The sequence below is a fragment of the Anolis sagrei genome, chromosome 3, assembly GCF_037176765.1.
Source record: "Anolis sagrei isolate rAnoSag1 chromosome 3, rAnoSag1.mat, whole genome shotgun sequence".
NCBI classification, from domain to species: Eukaryota; Metazoa; Chordata; class Lepidosauria; order Squamata; family Dactyloidae; genus Anolis; species Anolis sagrei.
The window spans coordinates 93,656,336-93,679,510 of record NC_090023.1 but is presented as its reverse complement, the minus strand read 5'-3'; the positions used below and the strand labels follow the sequence as shown (position 1 = coordinate 93,679,510).

General features: G+C 42.8%; 1 protein-coding gene across 2 annotated transcripts in view; it reads left to right on the top strand.

The window, feature by feature from the left end:
- The first annotated feature begins 2,445 nt into the window (after nucleotides 1-2,445).
- Nucleotides 2,446-23,175, top strand: part of SHROOM2 (shroom family member 2) — a 140,128-nt gene continuing 119,398 nt past the window's right edge. For both annotated transcript variants that reach the window (XM_060769933.2, XM_060769932.2), the window contains exon 1: nucleotides 2,446-2,744. In XM_060769933.2, the coding sequence (XP_060625916.2) occupies nucleotides 2,538-2,744 (207 nt within the window). In that variant the 5' untranslated portion in view covers nucleotides 2,446-2,537. The remainder of the gene's footprint in view (nucleotides 2,745-23,175) is intronic.

The window sequence follows — 23,175 nt, the reverse complement described above, 5'->3', positions numbered from 1 at the left end:
TCTCCTTTGCTGAGGTGTTCCGTGAGTATCTCTCTCGATCTTAGGAAGCTGTTTCTTGATTTAAGTCATTGGCATGCTATCTGAATAGGGGATGGGCTGGAGATGTCACTGTCTTGGTCCTTTCATTGCTGGCTGCTACTTCCCGACGGATGTCAGGTGGTGCAATACCAGCTGAACAGTATAATATCTCCAGTGGTGTGGGACATAGATGTCCTGTGATAAAGCGGCATGGCTCATTAAGAGACACATCCACTGTTTTAACGTGGTGAGATGTGTTCCACACTAAGCATGCCTACCTAGCAGCAGAGTAGCAAAGCGCAAGGACAGATGTCTTCACTGTGTCTGGTTGTGATCCCCAGGTTGTGCCAGTCAGCTTTTGTATGTTTCTAGTGCCCACTTAGTGCTTGATAAGCAGTGCTTCTTGTAAGTCAGAGCATGGTCCAGGGTTACTCCCTGGTATTTTGGCATGCTGCAAAGCACCTCAGGCTTTGGAGAGCTTCTGTTCAACCATTTCAAAGCTCTCTGCTTGGGTGGTGATGACATGATCATCAGCGCAGATGAAAATCACTGTCAATTCTGGTAGTGGCTAGTCATTTGTGTAAATGTTAAACATTGATGGAGCAAGCACGCTCCCCCAGAGGCAGGCTGTTCTTCTGTTTTGGCCATCTGCTTCTCTGGCACTGGAATTCAACAAAAAAGCTCCTGTTTTGTAGCAGATTTTCTATGAGGTAGTAGTCCTTTGTGATATTTTACGTTTTTAAAATAATTTTTTAATTGAGAATTAAAAAGAATTCCAGAAAAGAAAAAAATATAAAATATTTTTTACATAAAAAGTGAGTGAACAATATGACTAAAGAAAGTGGGAAAAGTAAAAGAAGTTTTAAAAAAGTAAGAAAAAGAAAAAAGGGGGGAAAGGAAAATTAAAAAGAGAGAGGAAGAAAAATGAAGACAGCTCCTGTAATCTGCTGCCTTTCAAAACCATCTTAGAGTTATAGATCTATATCTGTAGCTCTCTTTCTATATATATAATCATAGAATCATAGAATTGGAAGAAACCTCGGGTCCTTCCACACAGCCCTATATCCCAGAATATCAAGGCAGGAAATCCCACATTATTTGTGGGATTCAGATAACCCAGTTCAAAGCAGATATTGTGGGATTTTCTGCCTTGATATTCTGGGATATAGGGATATGTGGAAGGGCCCCTCATGGGCCATCCTATCCAACCCTCTGCAAAGAAACAGGAAAATTGCAGCACTCTTGACAGATGGCCATCCAGCTTCTGCTGAAAAGCCGCCAAAGAATGAGCCTCCACCACACACCGAGGCAGAGAGTTCCACTGCTGAACATCTCTCAGTCAGAAAGTTCTTCCTAATGTTCAGGTGGAATCTCCTTTCTTGTATTTTGAAGCCATTTTTCCATGCCTTAGTCTCCAGGGCAGCAGAAAACAATCCTATTTCCTCCTTCCTATGAATAATAATAGTATTATTATATTCCAATAATAATAATAATAATAATAATAATAATAATAATAATAATCTATTCCAATCATCATCATCGTCATCATCATATTTATTTATACCCCACCACCATCTCCCCAAAGGGGACTCCGGGCGGCTAACATGAGGCCAAGCCCAGAATTACAGTACAACAAAATAAAATAAAAGTACAAACAGCAAATAATAACATCAAAATAAAATACAGAAAATAGCAGAAAATGAAGTAAGCAGATGCAAAATAACGTGATGAAGGAATAAAATAAAAGCACAGTGGGCAGGCCAAATGCACAGAAAAAGATTGACAAAACCCTGGGTGAGATAAGTAAATGGAGAAGTATCCACGGCCCTCATAATGTCTCCTCTCAGCCTTCTCTTCTGCAGGCTTTTTTTTTCACCCGTCAGAAGTGACTTGAGAAACTGCAAGTCACTTCTGGTGTGAGAGAACTGGCCGTCTGCAAGGACGTTGCCCAGGGGACGCCCTGAGAGTCTGATATTTTACCACCCTTGTGGGAGGCTTCTCTCATGTCACCCACCCCATGGGGAGCTAGAGCTGACAGAGGGAGCTCATCCCAGCTGGCCCCGCGATTCGAACCTGCGACCTACCGGTCTTCAATCCTGCCTGCTGGCACAAGGGTTTAACCCATTACACCACCAGGGGCTCCTTCTCTTTAAGCCGCTCCTCATAGGGCTTGTTCTCCAGACCCTGGATCATTTTAGTCACCGTGTATGTGTTTGTTCGTGCGTGTGTGGCTGGAGTTATGCTGACCAAATGTACCTGTTGGGACAGACACACTGAACTTGAGAAGAAACCTACAGGAGGCTATGTTGTTTGTAACGTGGGGACTGCGTGCCATCCACTCAGAGGCAGGGGCGGCGCCCATGGAGAAGGAGGAGGAGGAGGAGTCCTGACCCGAGAGGGGTTTGCCTCGCCTCGCCTCGCCTCGCCTTGCCCTGCCTCCCTTCCCTTCCTCCCTCCTGGGAGCGGAGCCTGGGAGGAAGGAGGGAAGGAGGGAGGCGGCACTTGCGAGGCGGTCGGCCATGGAGGAGCCGGCGCTGCGGGGCGCGGAGAGCTTCCCGGAGGCGGTGGCGAAGCCCGCGGCGCCCTTCTTGCCCGAGCCGGGGAGCCTCTTCCCTCTGGCCCCGGAGCCCAGCAGGCTGGTGGAAGTCCAGCTCCGCGGGGGCGCGCCTTGGGGCTTCACCTTGAAAGGCGGGCGCGAGCACGGAGAGCCCCTCCTCATCACCAAGGTGCGTGGACCCGGGATTGGCCGGGGGGGGGGGGGGAGAGAGATCTCCCGGGTGTGCTGCACCCCCTGTTTGCTGGGAAGCCTTCAGCACAGGACGGGAGCCATTGAAGTTGCGACTCCTGCCTTGGGGAGTTCGGTGCTCCTCCATTGCCAGGGTTAGGCAAGAGGCATGGAAATGGGCTTTCTTTCCCCCCGCTCCCCTTCGTTTATTCTAAATGGAAAGAAAGGAGTATGCTTTGGGGTGCCCCCACACAGTGCGGTGCGATCCCGCTTTTTTCAAACGCTATGGAGACTTGGGAGAAGGAGGAAAGTACATAGCATTTAAAGGGGTGTCGAAATGCATTGAGTCTTCACCACTCCAGGACTTAGGCTTGAAAAGTGCCTCTTGGTTTTTGTATTTTTCTGAATGGGGCAAATGAGGAAGGAAGGAGTGGTCTTTTAAGCAGAGTCGGCATGGCCATCTGTCCGGGGTGCTTTGAATGCGGTTTTCCTGCTTCTTGGCAGAGGGTTGGACTGGATGGCCCACGAGGTCTCTCCCAACTCTAGGATTCTATGGTCAAAAAGGGGGCATGTACACCAGGCTTGGCCAAACTTGCGCCTGCCCTCCAGGTGTTTTGGACTCCAACTCCCACAATTCCTAACAGCCTCAGGCCCCTTCCTTTTGGACTCCAACTTCCACAATTCCTAACAGCCTCAGGACCCTTCCTTTTCCCCCTCAGCGGCTTCTGCCAAGTTGTTTTGGACTCCAACTCCCACAATCCCTAACAGCCTCAGGCCCCTTCCTTTTGGACTCCAACTCCCACAATTTCTAACAGCCTCAGGACCCTTCCTTTTCCCCCTCAGCGGCTTCTGCCAAGTTGTTTTGGACTCCAACTCCCACAATCCCTAACAGCCTCAGGCCCCTTCCTTTTGGACTCCAACTCCCACAATTCCTAACAGCCTCAGGACCCTTCCTTTTCCCCCTCAGCGGCTTCTGCCAAGTTGTTTTGGACTCCAACTCCCACAATCCCTAACAGCCTCAGGCCCCTTCCTTTTGGACTCCAACTCCCACAATTCCTAACAGCCTCAGGACCCTTCCATTTCCCCCTCAGCGGCTTATGCCAAGTTGTTTTGGACTCCAACTCCCACAATCCCTAACAGCCTCAGACCCCTTCCTTTTGGACTCCCAACTCCCACAATCCCTAACAGCCTCAGGACCCTTCCTTTTCTTCCTCAGCTGAGAGGAAAAAGTAAAAAAGTCCGAAGGCTGTTAGGAATTGTGGGAGTTGGAGTCCTTCCAGGTCATCCTTCCCTCCAATGACCTGGAAGGCCTAAGTTTGCCCATGCCTGATCTAGATTGAAGAATTAATGCAATTTGACACCACTTTTAATTGCATTGGCTCAATATTATAGACTCCTTGGAGTTGTCATTTGGTGAGGCACCAGCATAGTTTGGCAGATAAGGCTAAAGATCTTGTAGAACTACAACTCCCATGGTACCTTGTACAACTACAACTCAATAAGCTTTGTTATTATTATGGTTTCATAGTATTGAGCCATGGCAGTTAAAGTGGAGGCACACTGCATGGATTCTACTGTGTACATGCATCAAAGAGACACCTTGGTTGCATTGTTTTGTGTTTTCTGGGTTCGAGAAGCATTCTCTCCTGACGTTTCAGCTGCATCTATGACAGGCATCATCAGACATCTTGCTTGTTGCCCTTTGGCTCCCTTATAGAATAGTTTCTATTGGTTCAGGTTTCCAACTTAGTTTTATTTACAAGTTTTGTGTGTTTTTGCTCAGGTGTTCAGTTTTCTTGATTCACTGCCTGTGTGTGCACTGTTTTTCCTCCTTGGGCAATGAAGCTGGTGTACTCTGCTGGTTCGTTGTCCACACCCGTATTTTTCCCCTCCAGCAAACCTGGTTCTTCTGAGAGATAGAGAAATAGCAGGCCCAGCCTTCAAGCAGATTGAGAGAGAGTGAGGCAGCCACCTCAGGCAGTAGATTTTGAGTACTTTGTTGTTGGATTTGTATTGACTTGGAAGTGGTGCCTCTCCATTTTTTCCCTCCTGGCAAACAATTTGATTTGGCTACTATGTGTTCATTGACTGGCTGCACCAGGCATGGGCAAACTTTGACCCTCCAGATGTTTTGGACTTCAACTCTCACAATTCCTAACAGTCCCTGCTGTTAGGAATTGTGGGAGTTGAAGTCCAAAACACCTGGAGGGCCGAAGTTTGTCTGTGGCTGGGCTACACTATTCTGATCTAAAATACCCTGGGCTACTTGTGGATAGGGCAGCCAGTGAGCATTGTAGATGGGTAAGGCTTTGAGCCTGGTCTTCATCCAAGGGCCCTTCCACACTGCCAAATATTCCAGTTCAGAGCAGGATTTTATTCAACTGTGTGGAAGGGGTCTGAGAGTTGGTTGTTACATCACATTTCCTGGGTGTCATATGAACCCATTTCTATGCCTGTTGCAATTCCAGGCCATTCACGTAACCATGGATGGAAGTTTGAATCTGCAGTCCTGTGAATTTTTTTTCGTGTTAAGAGCGATTTGAGAAACTGCAGTTTCTCCAAGTCGCTCCTGACACACACACTCAGAAAAAGCATACACAAACATATAATCTCTAAGCAGCAATACAACTACAGTGATGAAACAAGCAATAGAAAGAGTCAACAGAGGTGTACAAAGCTCCTGTTTTTCTGGCTTTTCTTTCCCTGTAAGGTAAGCAGCCACAACAATGCTAGAGTGACAATATCTATCTGTGGTTGTGCAGTTTAGAGTCCTGCAAGTTGTGCCTCGAGTCCAAATCATCATGAAGTGTTTATTCAATACAGGTGCTGCAGAATGATAGGGAAGAGACGCATCATTCTGCGCACCTCCTTTACAAGAACAAATTGTTATTTCTGTTTTAAAAACATGGCACCGCTCTGTGACTAATCAGGAAATTCAAATAAGTAAGTAATTGCCTTTATAATTGTAATCGCTTCTCCCCCAGCACACTCAGAGCATTTTTGGTACCCATAATTAATTTAAGAGTCAGCATGTTGCAAATGGTGGACTTTCCCAGTTAAAGTTATGGTTGTTTCCTGCAGAGGTATTAACTTTGTACTATAGTATTCTGAATTAATTTTGTGCCTGGGCTGTAACAATACACCCAGTATCTGTTTACTCAGGCGAAAGGCTAGTACTCAATGAGGCTTATTCCCAAGGTTTATTTTTCTGTGTCAGGAGCCACTTGAGAAATTGTAGATTGTGTGAGAGAATTGGACGTCTGCAAGGATGTTTCCCAGGGGACGCCCAGATGTTTGATGTTTTACCATCCTTTTGGGAGGCTTCTCTCATGTCCCCACATGACAAGCTGGAGCTGACAGATGGGAACTCACTCCACTCCCCAGATTCAAACTGCCAACCTTTCAGTCAGCAGTCTTGCCGCACAAGCGTTTAACCCATTGCACCACCGGGGGCTCCTATTCCCAAGTAAGCATTCACAGGACTGGAGTTCCTGGTGGCACAGTGGGTTAAACGCTTGTGCCAGCAAGACTGCTGATCGAATGGTTGGCAGTTTGAATCCGGGGAGTGGGGTGAGAATTGGACATCTGCAAGGACGTTGCACAGGGGATGCATGGCTGTTTTACTATCCTGTATGAGGCTTTTCTCATGTTCCTGCATGAGAAGCTGGAGCTGACAGACAGGAGCTTACCTCACTCCCCGGATTTGAACCACTGACCTTTCAGTCAGCAGTCTTGCCAGCACAAGAGGTTAACCCATTGCACCAACAGGGGCTTTTTTCTTCCATTTTTCTGACTTCCAAAAGCTGTGCATATGTGTTTATGTGATAGTAAGGAATAGCTGCTTACGTATCCGTAAGTATCCTTTCATGGTTTGAGTGTTCAACTATGACTGGAAAACAGAGATTGAATCTCCATTCAGTTGTGAAAACCCACTGGCTGACCTTGAGCAAGTCTTGAGAAGTTGAATATAACTTGAGGTGAAACAACAATGAGCAATGAAATTGTTGCTGTTCATTCGTTCAGTCGCTTCTGACTTCATGACCTCATGGACCATCCCACACCAGAGCTCCCTGTCGTCTGTCACCTCCCCCAGCTCCTTCAGAGTCAATCCAGTCACTTCAAGGATACCATCCATCCATCTTGCCCTTGGTCGGCCCCTCTTCCTTTTTTCTTCCATTTTCCTCAGCGTCGTTGTCTTCTCTAAGCTTTCCTTTCTTCTCATGATGTGACCAAAATACTTCATCTTTGCCTCTACTATCCTTCCCTCCAATGAGCAGTCAGACTTTATTTCTTGAAGTATGGACTGGTTGGATCTTCTTGCAGTCCAAGGCACTCTCAGAACTTTCCTCCAACACCACAATTCAAAAGCATCTATCTTCCTTCACTCAGCCTTCCCTATGGTTCAGCTCTCACATCCGAAGGTTACTATGGGGAATACCATTGCTTTGACTATGCGGATCTTTGTTGCCAGTGGAATATGAAATATGAAACTAAAAACAACCCTATCGGAAAAAAGGATTACCTTCCTTAACTCTTTAATATTCCTAGTGCTTCCACACATTTGTTTGTGATATACAGAACTTGGAAAAGTTACTTGTTACCATAATCCACTGTTCTTAAAACAGAGAAGGGCATAAGGTGTATCTGGATTTTCTAGGGAATGCTCATGTAGTTTCTGTAGACTGTGATGCATTTTTGAAAGATCTGGCCCAAGATATTTCACTTCTTTAACTTAGGAACAAGAATCTACCTGTTACTGTTCTATGTACAGAAAGTGCTTGGACGGACAGCCAAACTATGGTATATGATAAGACTGATGATGGGATGGTATCCATGAAAGACAGTGACAATATAAAGGAATAGAGATCAAGGGAATGATTTCTGCTGCTTTTGGAAACTGTTTCATTCTGAGTTCCTGTTAGTTTTCTGGGCTGTATGGCCATGTTCCAGAAGCATTCTCTCCAGACATTTTGCCCACATCTATGGCAGGCATCCTCAGATGTTGAGAATCTGCCATAGATGTGGGTGAAATGTCAGGAGAGAATGCTTTTGGATCATGGCCATACAGTCCGGAAAACTCACAGCAACCCAGTGATTCCTGGACATGAAAGGCTTCGACAACGCATTGTTTCATTCTGTCTACTAGAAGGTCTGTCCCTGATTTCTGACTTGACAATAGTTTAAATAATAAAAATAATATGAAGTTTCTGACCTGGCTGAGTGCCCTCTCTCAACTGTAGTGTGTGCTTACAAAATATTAGCATGAATTGGTGCTTTGTCTAGGTCTCCTGTTAGAAGGAAACTCTGATCAGTGATAACTTAGATGTAAATTCTGTCTGTACATGCAGTTATTGTGTGGGTTGTAGAATCTGGTGACTTTGCCCCAGGTGGAACAGAAGAAAAAACCCAACACAAAGCAAACAAAGGTAATACAGAAAGTTGGGGTGTAACACATAAAGCTAAATAAAAGTTGAATTCAAAAGTTCAATAATATAGAAATTTGAAAACCAAAAAGTATTTTAAAATATTAATACTGTGGATAAGTTGCCCGAGGACCCATTTTGTGTCTGTTCTTTTCTCCTACAACTCTGCCCTTGAGCTCCTCTTTTGCACATGATTCTGGTTGATCAGCCACCAGGTTCCAGTTAGAACAAAACTCTAGACGCTACAAGGTGAAAATCTGCCCATTCCTGAATTACAGTGTTCCCCGTCACTGGTGTAGGTGTTGGTGGAACAAATGTGTGGTTCCAAATCCCATGGTTTTGATTGCTCGCCAAAGTATTCTTCAAGCCTTGTATGTACTCTGTAGGCATAGTTTGCCTTCACTCAGAAAGATTAACCTGTGTATTTTTCTTCACTTCAAAAACAACACCTACACCAGTTGGCTGCCCTCTCTTTGACATCCTAAGAATAAATGGGAGCTGCCTTCCAACATCATATGAAGTTCTGTATATAATCTAAATAGAGATCTGGACTTGCCATTGGACAATAAAAAGTCAATTCTTGTACATAGCAAATGTTCAAGGGAAAAGGTAGACAAAGTATAGTTCTTTATGGTCCAGCTTAAAAAAAATCATTTGAGTTTACTCTTAGTTGCAGAGTCCTGCACCAATCTGTTTTTCCAGACTTCCATGTTCTGAGATGGTGACAATGATAACGTGTTCTTATATTTTGCACAGAGAAGTATTCAGGCATACGAGCCTCCACTTAGTCTGCAGTCTTGCACACTCACCACATTAAGCCTTCCACTTTTTACACTTTCCATTGCTCATGTCAGGAGTGCTTGTGTTATCATCAGTAGTTTTGTGAATGGCCAGCTTACCTGTCCAAATGCATCTCCCTTTATGAGCCAATTAGAGTATTAAGATCGGCTGGAGAGATCCTGTTCTCGGTCCCACTGCCCTTGCAGGTATGGTTGGTGGGGATGAGAGACAGGGCCTTCTCGATGGTGGCCCCTTGGTGGTGGCCCCCAGTGAGATTAGATCAACCCCCTCCTAGTGTTCAGAAAACAGCTTATAACTTGGCTGTGCTATGTCGTTGTATATAATCAGACGAGCATTTGTGGATTTCGATATTCACAGGGGGTCCCGGTAACAAACCCCAGCAGATACCAAAGGTCCACTGTGATTTCCTTCTGACCTCACTGCCTCGAGTGGCTGGGGAACAGCAATAGGACACAGGTTTTGCCTTGGGGCTCTAAAGCTTGCACATATACTGACAAAAACTGCAAGAAATGAATTTTCAGATAGAGAAGTATCTGGAAGTCCCTGTCTGGTTTTCAAGAGCAGGTACTTTCTAATATTAAGGTAAAGGTAGTCCCCTGACATTAAGTCCAGTCATGTCTGACTCTGGCTTTAACCCACTGAGCCACCGGGGGCTCCACTTTCTAATATTAAGTAATGCAAAATGGCCAGCAATTCTACCTATCAATACTTTCTGCACAATAGACACTTACATAACAACATTATTGCAGTCCATAAAGTAAATATGGATATAGAATCATTGAGTTGGAAGAGACCTTGTGGGTCTTGCAGACCAGCCCCTTGGCAAGAAGCAGGAAAATGGCATTCAAAGCACTCCCAACAGATGGCCATCCAGCCTCTGTTTAAAAGCCTCTGAAGAAGGAGCCTCCACCACACTCCGGGGCAGAGAATTCCTCTGCTGAACAGCTCTCACAAGTTAGGAAGTTCCTCCTCATGTTCAGGTGGAATCTCCTTTTTTGTAGTTTAAAGCGATTGCTCCGCGTCCTAGTCTCCAGGACAGCAGAAAACAAGCTTGCTCCCTCCTCCCTATGACTTCTCCTCATGCATTTATACATGGTCATCATGTCTCCTCACAGCCTTCTCTTCTGCAAACTAAACATACCCAGCTCTTTGCAACTCTTCATCTCACTTATAAATCCCCAACAGAATGCTAGCCGTATCCACACACACACACAATCTCTCTCTCATGTGATGCAGGGCGATATACTCCATGAAAATGCATGTAGTAGCACACTTGTTAATCTTTAAGGCACTACAGGATTCTTCATTGGATTTTCACATGCAATGTGATTTAATATATGCCTTAAAGCTGTAGTTCCAGGAAATCAAGTCTAATCTGATTTATTTAGAAAATCAAGGCAGCTTGGGCAAAACCTTGTTTTGTTTTTTTTTATGGGAAGACTTTGTAGTTGAAGTTCACACACTTTTTACCCCCTCGTAGTACAGGCTCATGAGGGGAAAGTTCATAGTTCCACCTTGAGGACATTGTCTGATGTGGCTATAAAATAATAGACAAACCAGCTCTGAAACAATATATTGCAGTGTGCTTCCAGCTTTTGTGAGTTCTGCTCTTATCCAGCCAGATTGGAGCAAAGCCTTGTAGTTCTGATCAAGCAGTGTGATGAGACGACCGGAGACGACTTGAAGCATGCAAACAAGGAAGCAAAACAACCAACGGTCCTTTTCAGGACCAACCATGACAATAATCTCAATCAACATCGAAGGCATGTCAGCTGCCAAAGAACAACTGCTCTATGAACTGTGCCGAGATAAGAAATGTGACGTGCTGTGTGTCCAAGAAACACACAGGGATGAACAACAGAAACGACCCAAAGTTCCAGGAATGATCCTAGTAGCGGAAAGACCACATGCGCAGTATGGAAGTGCTGTCTTTGTCAAACCAGGCCTCCAAGTCAGCAGTGCCCACAACACTGAAGAAAACAATATCGAGGTTATAACAGTAGAGCTTAATAACATCACCATCACCTCTGTGTACAAGCCCCCAAATGAAGATTTCTGCTTCTCCTCCCCCGAGAACTTTGATAGGCACCAAAGGGCGGTAGTAATTGGTGACTTCAACAGCCATAGCCATGTATGGGGCTATGCCCAAGAGGACAGAAATGGAGAGGCTGTCCTGTCCTGGTCTGAACTGCACAAACTATCACTCATCCATGATAGCAAGCTCCCACCATCCTACAACAGCGGGAGATGGCACCGAGGTTATAACCCAGACCTCTTATTTGTGAGCGACAGCATCGTACAGCAATGCACCAAATCAGTGGGACCACCAATCCCAAACACACAGCACCGACCAATAATATGCCAACTGTTCCCAACAATAAGGCCTCAGGAAGTTCGATTTAAACGAAGATACAACTTCAGAAAGGCAGATTGGACTAAATTCTCAGACATGTTAGACGACATGATCACATCGGTCGCGCCAGTCCCTGAGGAATACGAACATTTTATTGAAATAGTGAAAACCTGCTCACGGGCCTCCATACCGAGAGGCTGCAGAACCCACTACCTCCAGGGCATTACTCCTGAAACAGCTGCCTTGTTGGAAAACTATTACAGGCTCCACAACGAAGACCCATTCAGTGAGCAGACCCTTCAGGCAGCGCAGAGCATTGTGTCCTCCATCTCTGAAGCCAAGAAAGAACAGTGGATCAAGTTGATCACAGAGGTCGACATGGGCAGGAGCAGCCAGAAGGCGTGGAGGCTGCTGAGATGGCTGAGCAACGATCCCTCACAAACTAATACCCATGCCAACATAAAGGCAGATCAGATAGCACACCAACTCTTGAAGAATGGGAAACCCAACCTTGCCACCAAAGTAGGAAAGAAACCAATAGCCAGACAACCAGAGATTGAGAACAACAACCTCCATGAACCCTTTACATCTACTGAATTGGACATGGCTCTCAACAAATGTAAGAATGGCAAAGCAGCTGGCTTGGATGATCTACGGATGGAACAAATCAAGAACTTTGGTCCAAAAGCAAGGCGCTGGCTGCTGGAGCTGATGAACAACTGCACTGCATCCTGTCAGATCCCCAAAATCTGGAGGAAAGCAAGAGTCATCGCCATCTTGAAGCCAGGCAAAGACCGTAATGACCCAAAAAGCTACAGACCAATCTCCCTGTTGTGCCACCTCTACAAAGTTCTGGAGAGACTTATTTTGCATAGAATTATGGAAAATATAGACCCCTGTCTGATCCCACAGCAAGCTGGCTTCAGAAAAGGCAAAAGCTGCACATCGCAAGTGCTGAACCTGACCCAGCACATAGAAGATGGCTTTGAAAGGCAGCAGATCACAGGAGCTGTCTTCATAGACTTGTCAGCAGCCTATGATACTGTGAACCACCGCCTCCTCCTGAGAAAAATGTATAATATCACAAAGGACTACCACCTCACCCGCCTGATAGGAAACCTGCTACAAAACAGGAGCTTTTTTGTTGAGTTCCAGGGCCAGAGAAGCAGATGGCGGAAACAGAAGAACGGCCTGCCTCAGGGGAGCGTGCTTGCTCCATCCATGTTCAACATCTACACAAATGACCAGCCACTGCCAGAAGGGACAGAGAGTTTCATCTATGCTGACGATCGTGCCATTACTGCTCAAGCAGGGAGCTTTGAGATGGTAGAACAGAAGCTCTCCGAAGCTCTAGGTGCTCTTACTGCCTATTACAGGGAAAACCATCTGATCCCTAATCCATCTAAAACACAGACATGCGCCTTTCACCTTAAGAACAGACAAGCATCCCGAGCTCTGAGGATTACCTGGGAAGGAATCCCACTGGAGCATTGCAGCGCACCCAAATACCTGGGAGTCACTTTGGACCGTGCTCTGACCTACAAGAAGCACTGCCTGAACATCAAACAAAAAGTGGGCGCTAGAAACAACATCATACGAAAGCTGACTGGCACAACCTGGGGATCACAACCAGACACAGTGAAGACATCTGCCCTTGCGCTATGCTACTCTGCTGCTGAGTATGCATGCCCAGTGTGGAACACATCTCATCACACTAAAACAGTGGATGTGGCTCTTAATGAGACATGCCGCATTATCACGGGGTGTCTGCGACCCACACCACTGGAGAAATTACACTGCTTAGCCGGTATTGCACCACCTGACATCCGCCGGGAAGTAGCAGCCAATAGTGAAAGGACCAAGGCAGAGACATCTCCAGCTCATCCCCTGTTTGGGTATCAGCCAGCACGTCAACGACTTAAATCAAGACATAGTTTTCTTAGAACTACAGAGACACTCGCTGGAACACCTCAGCAAGCGAGAGTCCAAAAGTGGCAGGCCCAAACCCAGCACCTCAATTCATGGGTGATACCAGATGAGAGACTCCCCCCTGGGCACTCAGAAGACTGGGCGACTTGGAAGGCGCTGAACAGATTGCGCTCTGGCACCACGAGATGCAGAGCCAATCTTAAGAAATGGGGCTACAGGGTGGAATCCTCGGCATGCGAGTGCGGAGAAGAACAAACCACTGACCACCTGCTGCAATGCACCCTGAGCCCTGCCACATGCACGATGGAGGACCTTCTTGCGGCAACCCCAGAGGCACTCCAAGTGGCCAGATACTGGTCAAAGGACATTTAACCAAATACCAAATTTACAAAATCTGTGTGGTTTTTTTTTTCTTTTTTTCTTTTTTTCTTTTTTTTCTTTTTCATTTCAATCTCTGTGTTTGTTTTGCTCTGTTAGAATTGTAAAACAATGGTTGCTGATGACACGATAAATAAATAAATAAAATAAGTGTGATGAGAAAAGGAATTTGTGGGTCAAAACATCTATTTCAGACCACTGAAGTCTTGGCCTGCTATGCTGAGAGTAATGTAAAATTCAAGGGTTTGGAAAGGTGATGTAAATAAGATTAGATAACATGGAACAAAACGGACAAATAGTTTGGCCTCATATAAGGGAGCTAAGTTAGGTTCCTTTACTACAAAGTAATCTAGATTGCTGTCCCCAAACCTGATAATTGTATAGTTATGTGTATAGGAGGGGTATTTGGATAATCAGAAAGAAAAAATTAAGAGTTGTCTACATTATATACCTATCAAGATCTTCTTCTTAGGCGATCCCTCGTTGGACAAGTAAGATGGTCTTCCATGATGGGCTTCCTTGTGGATTCATAGGTGGCTGTAGAGCCCTATTCTTGACCCGCATCTTCTCCCACAGTGAAGGCATTGGTTTCCAAGTGGAAGGCGGTCCCGGTTGGGGTTGGCTTGACGCGCCTTCCTCCTGGCACGTTTCTCTCTTTCACCCTCCACTCGTGCCTCCTCAAATTCTGCAGCACTGCTGGTCACAGTTGATCTCCAGCTGGAGCGCTCAAGGGCCAGGGCTTCCCAGTTCTCAGTGCCTATGCCAGAGATTTAAAGGTTGGCTTTGAGGCCATTTTTAAATCTCTTTTCCTGTCCACCAACGTTCCATTTTCCATTCTTAAGTTCAGAGTAGAGCAAATGCTTTGGGAGACGGTGGTCAGGCATCCGGACAACGTGGCCGACCCAGCGGAGTTGATGGCAGAAGACCATTGCTTCAGTGCTGGTGGTCTTTGCTTCTTCCAGCACGCTGACGTTTGTCCGCTTGTCTTCCCAAGAGATTTGCAGGATTTTCCAGAGGCAGCGCTGATGGAATCGTTCCAGGAGTTGCATGTGACATCTGTAGACAGTCCACGTTTCACAGGCATATAGCAGGGTTGGGAGGACAATAGCTTTATAAACAAGCACCTTGGTATCCCTACGGATGTCCCGGTCCTCAAACACTCTCTGCTTCATTCGGGAAAATGCTGCACTCGCAGAGCTCAGGCGGTATTGTATTTCGGTGTCGATGTTGACTTTGGTGGAGAGGTGCAAGGTAGCGGAAATGGTCAATATTTTCTAATGTTACACCATTAAGCTGTATCTCTGGCATTGGGGAGGGGATGGCTGGTGACTGCTGGAACAGCACTTTGGTTTTCTCGATGTTCAGTGACAGGCCAAGCTTCATGTATGCTTCTGCGAAGGTGTTTAGAGTGGCTTGTAGATCTATCAAGATACCACAGTCTTAAAAAAGCAAGAACCCTGCCCTGTTCTCCTTCTAAATGTATGGGTAGGTTTAAAACTAATGGTGACAGAAAGGCAAAAGGTTTTGTTTGCCTTGTGTATTTAATTACACCGCTCTCTGCACTCTTGCTTGGCACATGAAAAGATAACAGAGGGTGTAATGTTAACAACATAGAAACAGTCTAGAATGCAGCAAGCTGGGTATATGATGGCCACACTTAAATTTCATGTTGTCTCGAGTCCTGGAAGGAAAAAAGTCATATGTTTTGGCACTGGAATACAGGTTGCAGAAAAAGCTATAGTGGTTTGATGGAAGGTCAAACCAGAGTCAGACTGTCCAAATCCAGTAATAATAGAGTAACATAACCCATAACTGGGTGACTACGCTGGCTTATTTCTTTTGTTTCATGTACCCTTTTCAGGTACTCTTTTTAAGTGCAAAGGTCCCAGTAACTATTTGATGTGCACAAGCAATTCATCACTTCAGTTTGTACTACTGTCTATCCAGTATAGCATTTTCACAGTACTAAATATGCTATATTTTGTTCTTTGAGTTAATAATATTGTTTCCACCCCTGATACTATATCTACTACTGTTGTGGCTGTAGTGCTGAATGTAGCTGTCAAGGTTAATATTGCTTGGTGATAAGTGATGCAAATACTTCTGAAGCTACTGGCTCAGTCGTGTTATATTCTTAAAAGGTTAGATTTTTTGAACAATGCTTTGGAGAAGGTGTACTTGCAATCCTGTGCATGTACCTCCTTGTGAATAAGCCATATTAGATCATTGGGACACGCTTCTGAGTAAATGTTCTTGGGGGTTGGTTGTGAGTTGTCAGGTGCTAGAGTTACAGAGCAAAAGAGGTTTTCTTTAAAATCTATAAACACAAACAATGTTATATCTTTTGCTTGCAACAGTGTCCTGCTTTTAAAAAAATATTTTAAATTGATTAGTTCTTAAGAACTGCCCATTCTTTCTTATTTACTTCCAAGAACATGTGTACATAAGTTGTTTTGAAGAGATTTGCAGTTATAGAATGATATCTTATTTCTTCTTATGTGGTAGTGCTGGGCAGGAATATACATATATGCTTGCCTTAGAATGAAAACTTGGAAGGACTATGGATTCACTGATTGTAAGGATATATATACTTTCGATATCCAGTTCAGAAGAACACTCTGTTCTCATTTAGTTTCTGGGCCCAGTCTTCAGGAATGCAAAGAAAAGGAACATACATTTCAATTATTTAGACTTACACAATGATTGCACAGTATTTCTTTATCAAAGATTGCCATAATGCTGTGTGACTAGTCCGATAATAAAGAACTGACTTTACATTGAAAACATAAGTTGTTAAAGCAAAATAGTTAACCCAAGAAAGAAAAAAAGAAAGGAGGGGGGCACTTCACAAGCAGACAGTGAAAATCTGGAAAGTTCCTCCATTTGCATTTAGCTTTGCAGCTATAGTGTCAACATTAATCTACTCAGATTAATGTGGTAGAATTACCTGAACAAACAACATGGGTAAAGATGGCAAACAGAGCAATTTTGCACATTTCAATTCCTTTCAGTGAGTTCAATGACAATTGCTTGCACATGGGGTAGTCCAGTTATAGTATGGAAGTGACAGGTGTGTATGTGTTTACACAATGTCTAATGAAAATACAATACGTTCTGCCACAAGTGTGACAATGGCCACCAACTTTGATGACTTCAGAGAAAAATGAGAGCAAATAATTATAATTATTTATCATTGACTACTAATCATAATGGCTGCCTGTTACTTCCAGGGAATAGCAGCCACTGAGGAGCAACTGCAAGAGCGAGTTACCATCCTCGTGTCCTCCTTGTGGGTTTTCAAGAAGCAACTGGCTGGCCATTGCAGGCAGCGGGTGAGCCTTTAGCCCAATTCAGGAAGGCTGTTTCTAAAGTCTTAGTTTGGAAATGCCCAGTGGTCCACCCTATTTATTTCTTCTTTTCCCCCAGAGATTGGCCGACCCAACTGTCTTATGATCCACCCGTCTGCCCTGAACCTCTGCATTTAATGACACGGCACTTTCCCAACTCAGATGGTTCTGTAACACATTCTATGTTATAAAGTATGTCTTGGAATTCTCTGGCCCCAGGCCGGTTTGTGGGCTATGAAGAACAACCATAATTCCTCTCAATGTCTTGTCTTCCATCCAGAAAACTCTGTCCAATTTCACATTTCCCAGGAAGATGCGACCAGTCAATGGCAGCCTCTGTGCACTGCACATTGAAGCCATGGAATATATGGTCTGCTCAGGAGGAAGTGATTGTATAGGCTCTCTGAGTTTTTCTCATTATTCAGATCTTGACCTGCATTGTGTTTGTCAACATTAAGATAGGTGGAAGGAGGCAAGATCTAATTTGTGGGGCGATATGAAGGTAATACCCCCTCCCCTTGGAGGTTCTCCTTAAAGGACTTTTGGGATGCAGACAGGAAGATTAACCTTCCTGTCTGCACAGAATCTTCGTCAGTTGCTATTCCTCGGTTGTCCTTGACGCTTAGTTTCCTCTACAGATGGGGTTCATTGGATGACAGTCTGATTAACTGATCTCTGGATCTGTGTCTTATTCCAAGGCAGCACTACACAGCTGTAATAATAAATGTCATGATCTTTTTATGCCCAGGCATGTGATGCATATTTCATATGTGTGCTCCCATTGATAGTTTCAGCTTCCCAATGCAAATCCTGCAAACCTTTAGCTTTCAGCAAGCACTCATTCTTGGGACTACATAGTAAGATTGCACAGATTGTCATTGTTAGATGTATGATGGGTAACAGTGCTTATTGCTTGAATCAGGTTCCTGGTCTGCGGTCACTTTAGCTCTTCCTGACAATTGTCCTGTCTGCATTTGTTGATCCCTGCACAAACAAGAGCCAGGCCAGTAGGAAAGTCAGTACATAAACAAAAAATAAATAAACATAAACATAATAGTAATAGTAATAATAGTAATAATAATAATAATAATAATAATAATAATAATAATAATAATAATTGCACCATGAGGCAGAGAATGGTAGCCACTCAAGGTGCCACAGAAATAACCACTTTAGATCTCAGCAGCTAAGCAGCACAGGGCAACATAGGCTTTTAAAGAATCTTATCTAGACCTCGCCAGTTTCTAAAAATGTTTCACACCCTTTTAGTCAAAGCTGCTGACTGATGTTGGAAAAATGTATGTTATAGAGTTTAAGAAGTTAATGATTGTCCTACATGAACTCCAAGGTTTTTTGTTTTTTTTACCAAAAATGTTAATTATTTCCTTCAGATCTCTGCATTAAAACAAAATAGTGTTTTTTTTAACCTCTAGATATAAAGATGTGGTTATCTACAGTATTTTTAATGTTTCCTACTGGCAACGTATTATTTTCTAATCTACCAACTCTAATCTCTGCCCTTCCCTAAGGTTGATAATGAAGCCTGCTTAAATCTGTATTTCTTCTGGATTGTTCACATTTTTTTATCCATTGGATTTAACTGTTCTGCATACAAGAGAGATCACAGCAGCTCAATATTTCATTGGCAGAAGATGTTAAACTTTCAAGTGTATGTGTTAATTTACTAACAGGGGCTTGATTAAAGAAAGAAAAAATGTTCACACTTTAACTTATCCAGAAGTTACTTAGTTTCATAGTATAAAGGATACTGAAAATCACAAGGATAATTCACTCCTTACTTGCATTTTTGTTTGAGAATGAAAAGAAAACTCACAATTGCATGTAAACATCTTGAAACTGCAGGTGAGATTGACTCAATTGAGATGACTAAGGTGATAACAACTTGATAACATAACGTAAAACATTCGCAGTACATATTTGGAGAATAGTAGATTATCTTTAGCAGAACCTCATGGTGAAAGTGCCTGAAGCAGTCAACTGCAAATGAGTCATGTTAAGACTAGGTGAGGAACTTCCCAGTGAAATCAGGTTTGGTTAACAAAAAAAATAAAGGAATGTACAACAGGCATTGATAAAAAATTCAGGAGGGATCCCTTTTGATTATGTTCTTCCCTGATTATTTTATTTATCTATTCATTTATTGATTACCTTCTGTGTCACCCAATAGTTGAAACTTTCTGTGTTGGTCACAAAATAAAACTTCAAAAATGAAAAAGTTTACTAAAGCAATGTAAAATCAAGGAAGGACTTAAAACACAGGATATTCTCAAAAACTAAAAGCTCTTGCAGTGTAAGAGGTATTAAGCTCAAATATGTCTCCAAATGTACAGTTTGATGATGTGGTAAGATTGTGTAATTGATTAAAATGGAAACAAATTTTGAGATGAATTTTGGGCTTAGTTAGCAAATGTGGGTGAACAGACTAGTCTGTCATTGCTCTTCATTAAAAAAAACAACATAAACCCCTCTTCAAAATATTGCCGAATGCAGCTAGATTCAGAGAGACCTTTGCAGTGCCCCACTCAGCTGTTGGCTTAACAAAGTGTGGTCAGTTGAACTGGCTAAGAAGTCTGTAGAATTGGATTAGACATGAGGGAGATAAAAGAAGACACTGTTCATTACTGATTATATGTTGTTATATATGGTTATCACCAAACCGAATACTGTTTTTTTTAAAAAATGTTGGGCACTATGCACAATGTCTATTTAAACCTCTGTGGCCAATATTCTAAAGGGTCAAAGAGCTTTTTTAAATATATTTATTAAAAGTAATTTTACTTTATTTGCTTGGAGCTGCTACTAGCCACCGTGGCAACTATTGCTGAGTTTTGCATTTCAGGAATATTCTGGCTAAAAGCATGAAGACATAATAGCATTGCATGCACATATATATTCAGTAATTTAAAAACAGATGTACTAAACAATTGAATTTTAAAACAATAATGGTTTACATGATGTTTTATGTAAAATTGTTGTGTAAACTTATACTGTCATCGTTTTATATGCTTATGTATTTGTGTATTTTATATGTGTTGCACTTCTGCTTTTGACTAGTAAAGTAACGCAGTACAAGAAGTAAATATGGAATATGTGTAATCAACATCTGGAATGGCCCGGTCTATGAGTTTGTTTTTGTTAGATGTTTTTAATTTTTATACTTTGCGTTTAAATGTCCTATTATTTTATGGAGAATTTTTCCTATTGTATTTTATGCTTAGTCATATGTCATTTGATTTGTGATTTGGTTTATGTATGTAAGGCGTTGAATTTTGCCATTATTTTTGTAAATCACTTTGAGTCTCCCCAGGGGTGAGAAAAGTGGTATATAAATACTGTAGATAAACAAATAAATAAACCCCAGTGCTTTTGTGAGCCGCCCTGAGTCCCTTCGGGGGAGATGATGGCAGGATTTAAATAGTTTTATTTATTATGATTTGTTTATAGCCAGAAGAGCATTTTTTTCAAGCTTGAGTCATTGGCATCTAATGGCTTCCATGTAAGTGGGATGGTGCAATTTCTGTAAATGACAAAGGCGCTGTCCAAATTATGGAACCATTTTTAAGGACAATGTTCAGCTTTTTAGATAGCTCCTTTAAAATTTGGGCTAAACCCCTAAAATCCACTACCATTCTGGTATGGAAGCCACCAGTTCCTATTAACCTTCAGTATTTAATGAAACAGAATGAACTCTTCAATGCCTGATTCATATGAAGTTGATATTTATGCTCAGAAAATGGCTAGGAGGGGCATTTCAATCCCTTTGTGATTGATTGTTATGATTTCGGCATTTTAAATACTGCCTTGAAATGTCTTCCATAATATTATTATCACCTTTTCATTAGTTATAAGAAGACGTAGGATATAATTAAGTACTATAATGTGGTTTGTTAAGAGAGATGTATGACAGGTGTGACGGAAGCAGAACTGAATGAACACAAGCTGCATTTCAAGTGTCTGAAGTGAGCAGCATTTGAAGCTTCTACAAGGATTATCCAGAAGGATATGTTTTACCTCTGTAGTCTTAACATAACTTAAAGTATAAAAATCTATAACACTGTGCTGCACACGTATTGCCTGCTGTGAGTACTAATAACTAGAGAGAATGCATGTGCAAGTTGATGCAGCTTCATGTCAAGGTGGTTTAGTGCAGGGAATACTTTGTGTTCTTTGTTTCCTAAACAAGAAGCTTGGATACTCAGTTGTATGTCACGGCCTACAGCACTTGTAAATTTTCCAGCACAAACGAAGGGTTTTTTAAAGTAATTAGTAGAGATATGTTTCTCATTTTCATACCTGCTTTCATCTATTTTTAGCGAAAGCAAACTTACTGTGTTTAAACAAAAAGAAAGTGAGTGTTTTAACACTTTGCAGTTTTATCTCCTGTTGAGATAAGGTAGTTGGGAATTGGATGGTTTACTACTGGAAACAAACATTTTGGTGTTTGGCACCACAAATCTGTTGAAAATATGGTTATAGCAAATGGAGGAATCTACAATAATATGCACTATAGTTTGGTCTGAATTAGCAGTCTGATGGGATTATCAGTGTTATCTTACATGCAAATGCTTAGTCACTTCTAGGCAAATTCCTTCCTTCGCAGGTTATCAAATAGTTGTGTCCTTGAACTAGTTGACGTATAATTTTGCAACCCTTGTGTGAGTAATACCAAGACATTCCACACAGGATGTTCTGCTGTTTTGGGGTGGGGTAGAAACTGAATGTTATTCCTAACAAGTGATACACAAAGTTGAAGGGTTTTCAGCTTTCCTCCCTTTCAGCCCACCAAAAGCAAAGAAGGCTGGAAAACATGGGTCTCTTTTACATAAGGACTCTCTGTGTGAATGGGCTGCATGCTTGCTGGAACAGGAATTAGAGCACCAGTGTGGTATTTCACTCTATTTATTGCCTATGTGTCAATTAAGCTGCTGTTTATTTCCCACTGCAGGCAAACTGAGTTTGTTGCAGATTGCTGACCAGTAACTAAGGTTGATAATCCCTAGGATTGAAGGAAACAGTATTTGTTATTTCTGCCCTCTGGCTGTACCTCCTCAGTCTTCCTGTTTTTCCAGCTGAAGTTGTTAAGTGTATTTCATGGAGAGCATGCTAAGGTCAAGCACATAATCTTAGATGCCGTATTATACAGCATAATGCTGACTTGAGCATTTATCACATCTAGATATTTCAGTCTGAACTCTTTTCTTTCCAGATATTGCAAGAATGCCTTCAGATATGTCACTTCAAAACATGGTTTTGGGATCTGGTTAAACAAGTAGCTTGGTCAACCACAGTTACATCAGTGGCCAACAAGCAGCTTGATTGCAAGGGTGGAAGAACTTGATTCAGGGAAGTGATCATCTATTTTTAGGACTGTTCCCATTTAGTTACATCTTGTCTGCACTAGTCCTTTCAGACAAAGTAAGAAAGAAGGCCCTGAAAGTCAAAGAATTAAGATTGCTCTAGGTAAATCAGGAAGTGACATCCTACTGCACAGCGTGAAAAATGCCAAAAAGCAGAGTAACTAAAGTCACCCATGATGTTTTGGTTTACAAAAATCCTACATGCAATTTTAGCAATTTCTGGCAATATGGTTATATACTATATACTATAATTGGACTGACCTTGAAGGAGCTGGGGGTGGTGACGGCCGACAGGGAGCTCTGGCGTGGGCTGGTCCATGAGGTCACGAGGAGTCAGAGACGACTGAACGAATGAACAACAACAACATGGTTATATACTGTATATATAAACACCACCACCACCAAGGACAACATGCTGCCTACTTCACCTAATGAGAAAACTGACCTTGCTGTAATATTTTCCCCTCTGGGGGCATTTCAAGAAGAGATTGAGCATACTCTGTTGGTAGAGTTAGCTAGTCTCTGTATGTAAAACAGTTCTTTGAGGGTCATTGCAAAACCTAATTCTTACATTGTACTATATCCAGTGTATGATAGTGTGAAGTTGTTTGTGCCGTGGAATTGTATTTCACTTAAATAGGTTTAGGTAACTATTCTCGTAATGGGAAGTGCAGACAATGCAACAATTTGTCTTGTGATACATCTAGAGAATATGGTAAAATCTAAAGAATTCAGGAAAATGTTTTCCAGGAGCATTTAATTTTTTCCAGTTCAAAAAATGGAAATATAGGCTGACATGCACAAGGCCAAAATTCAAGGCAAG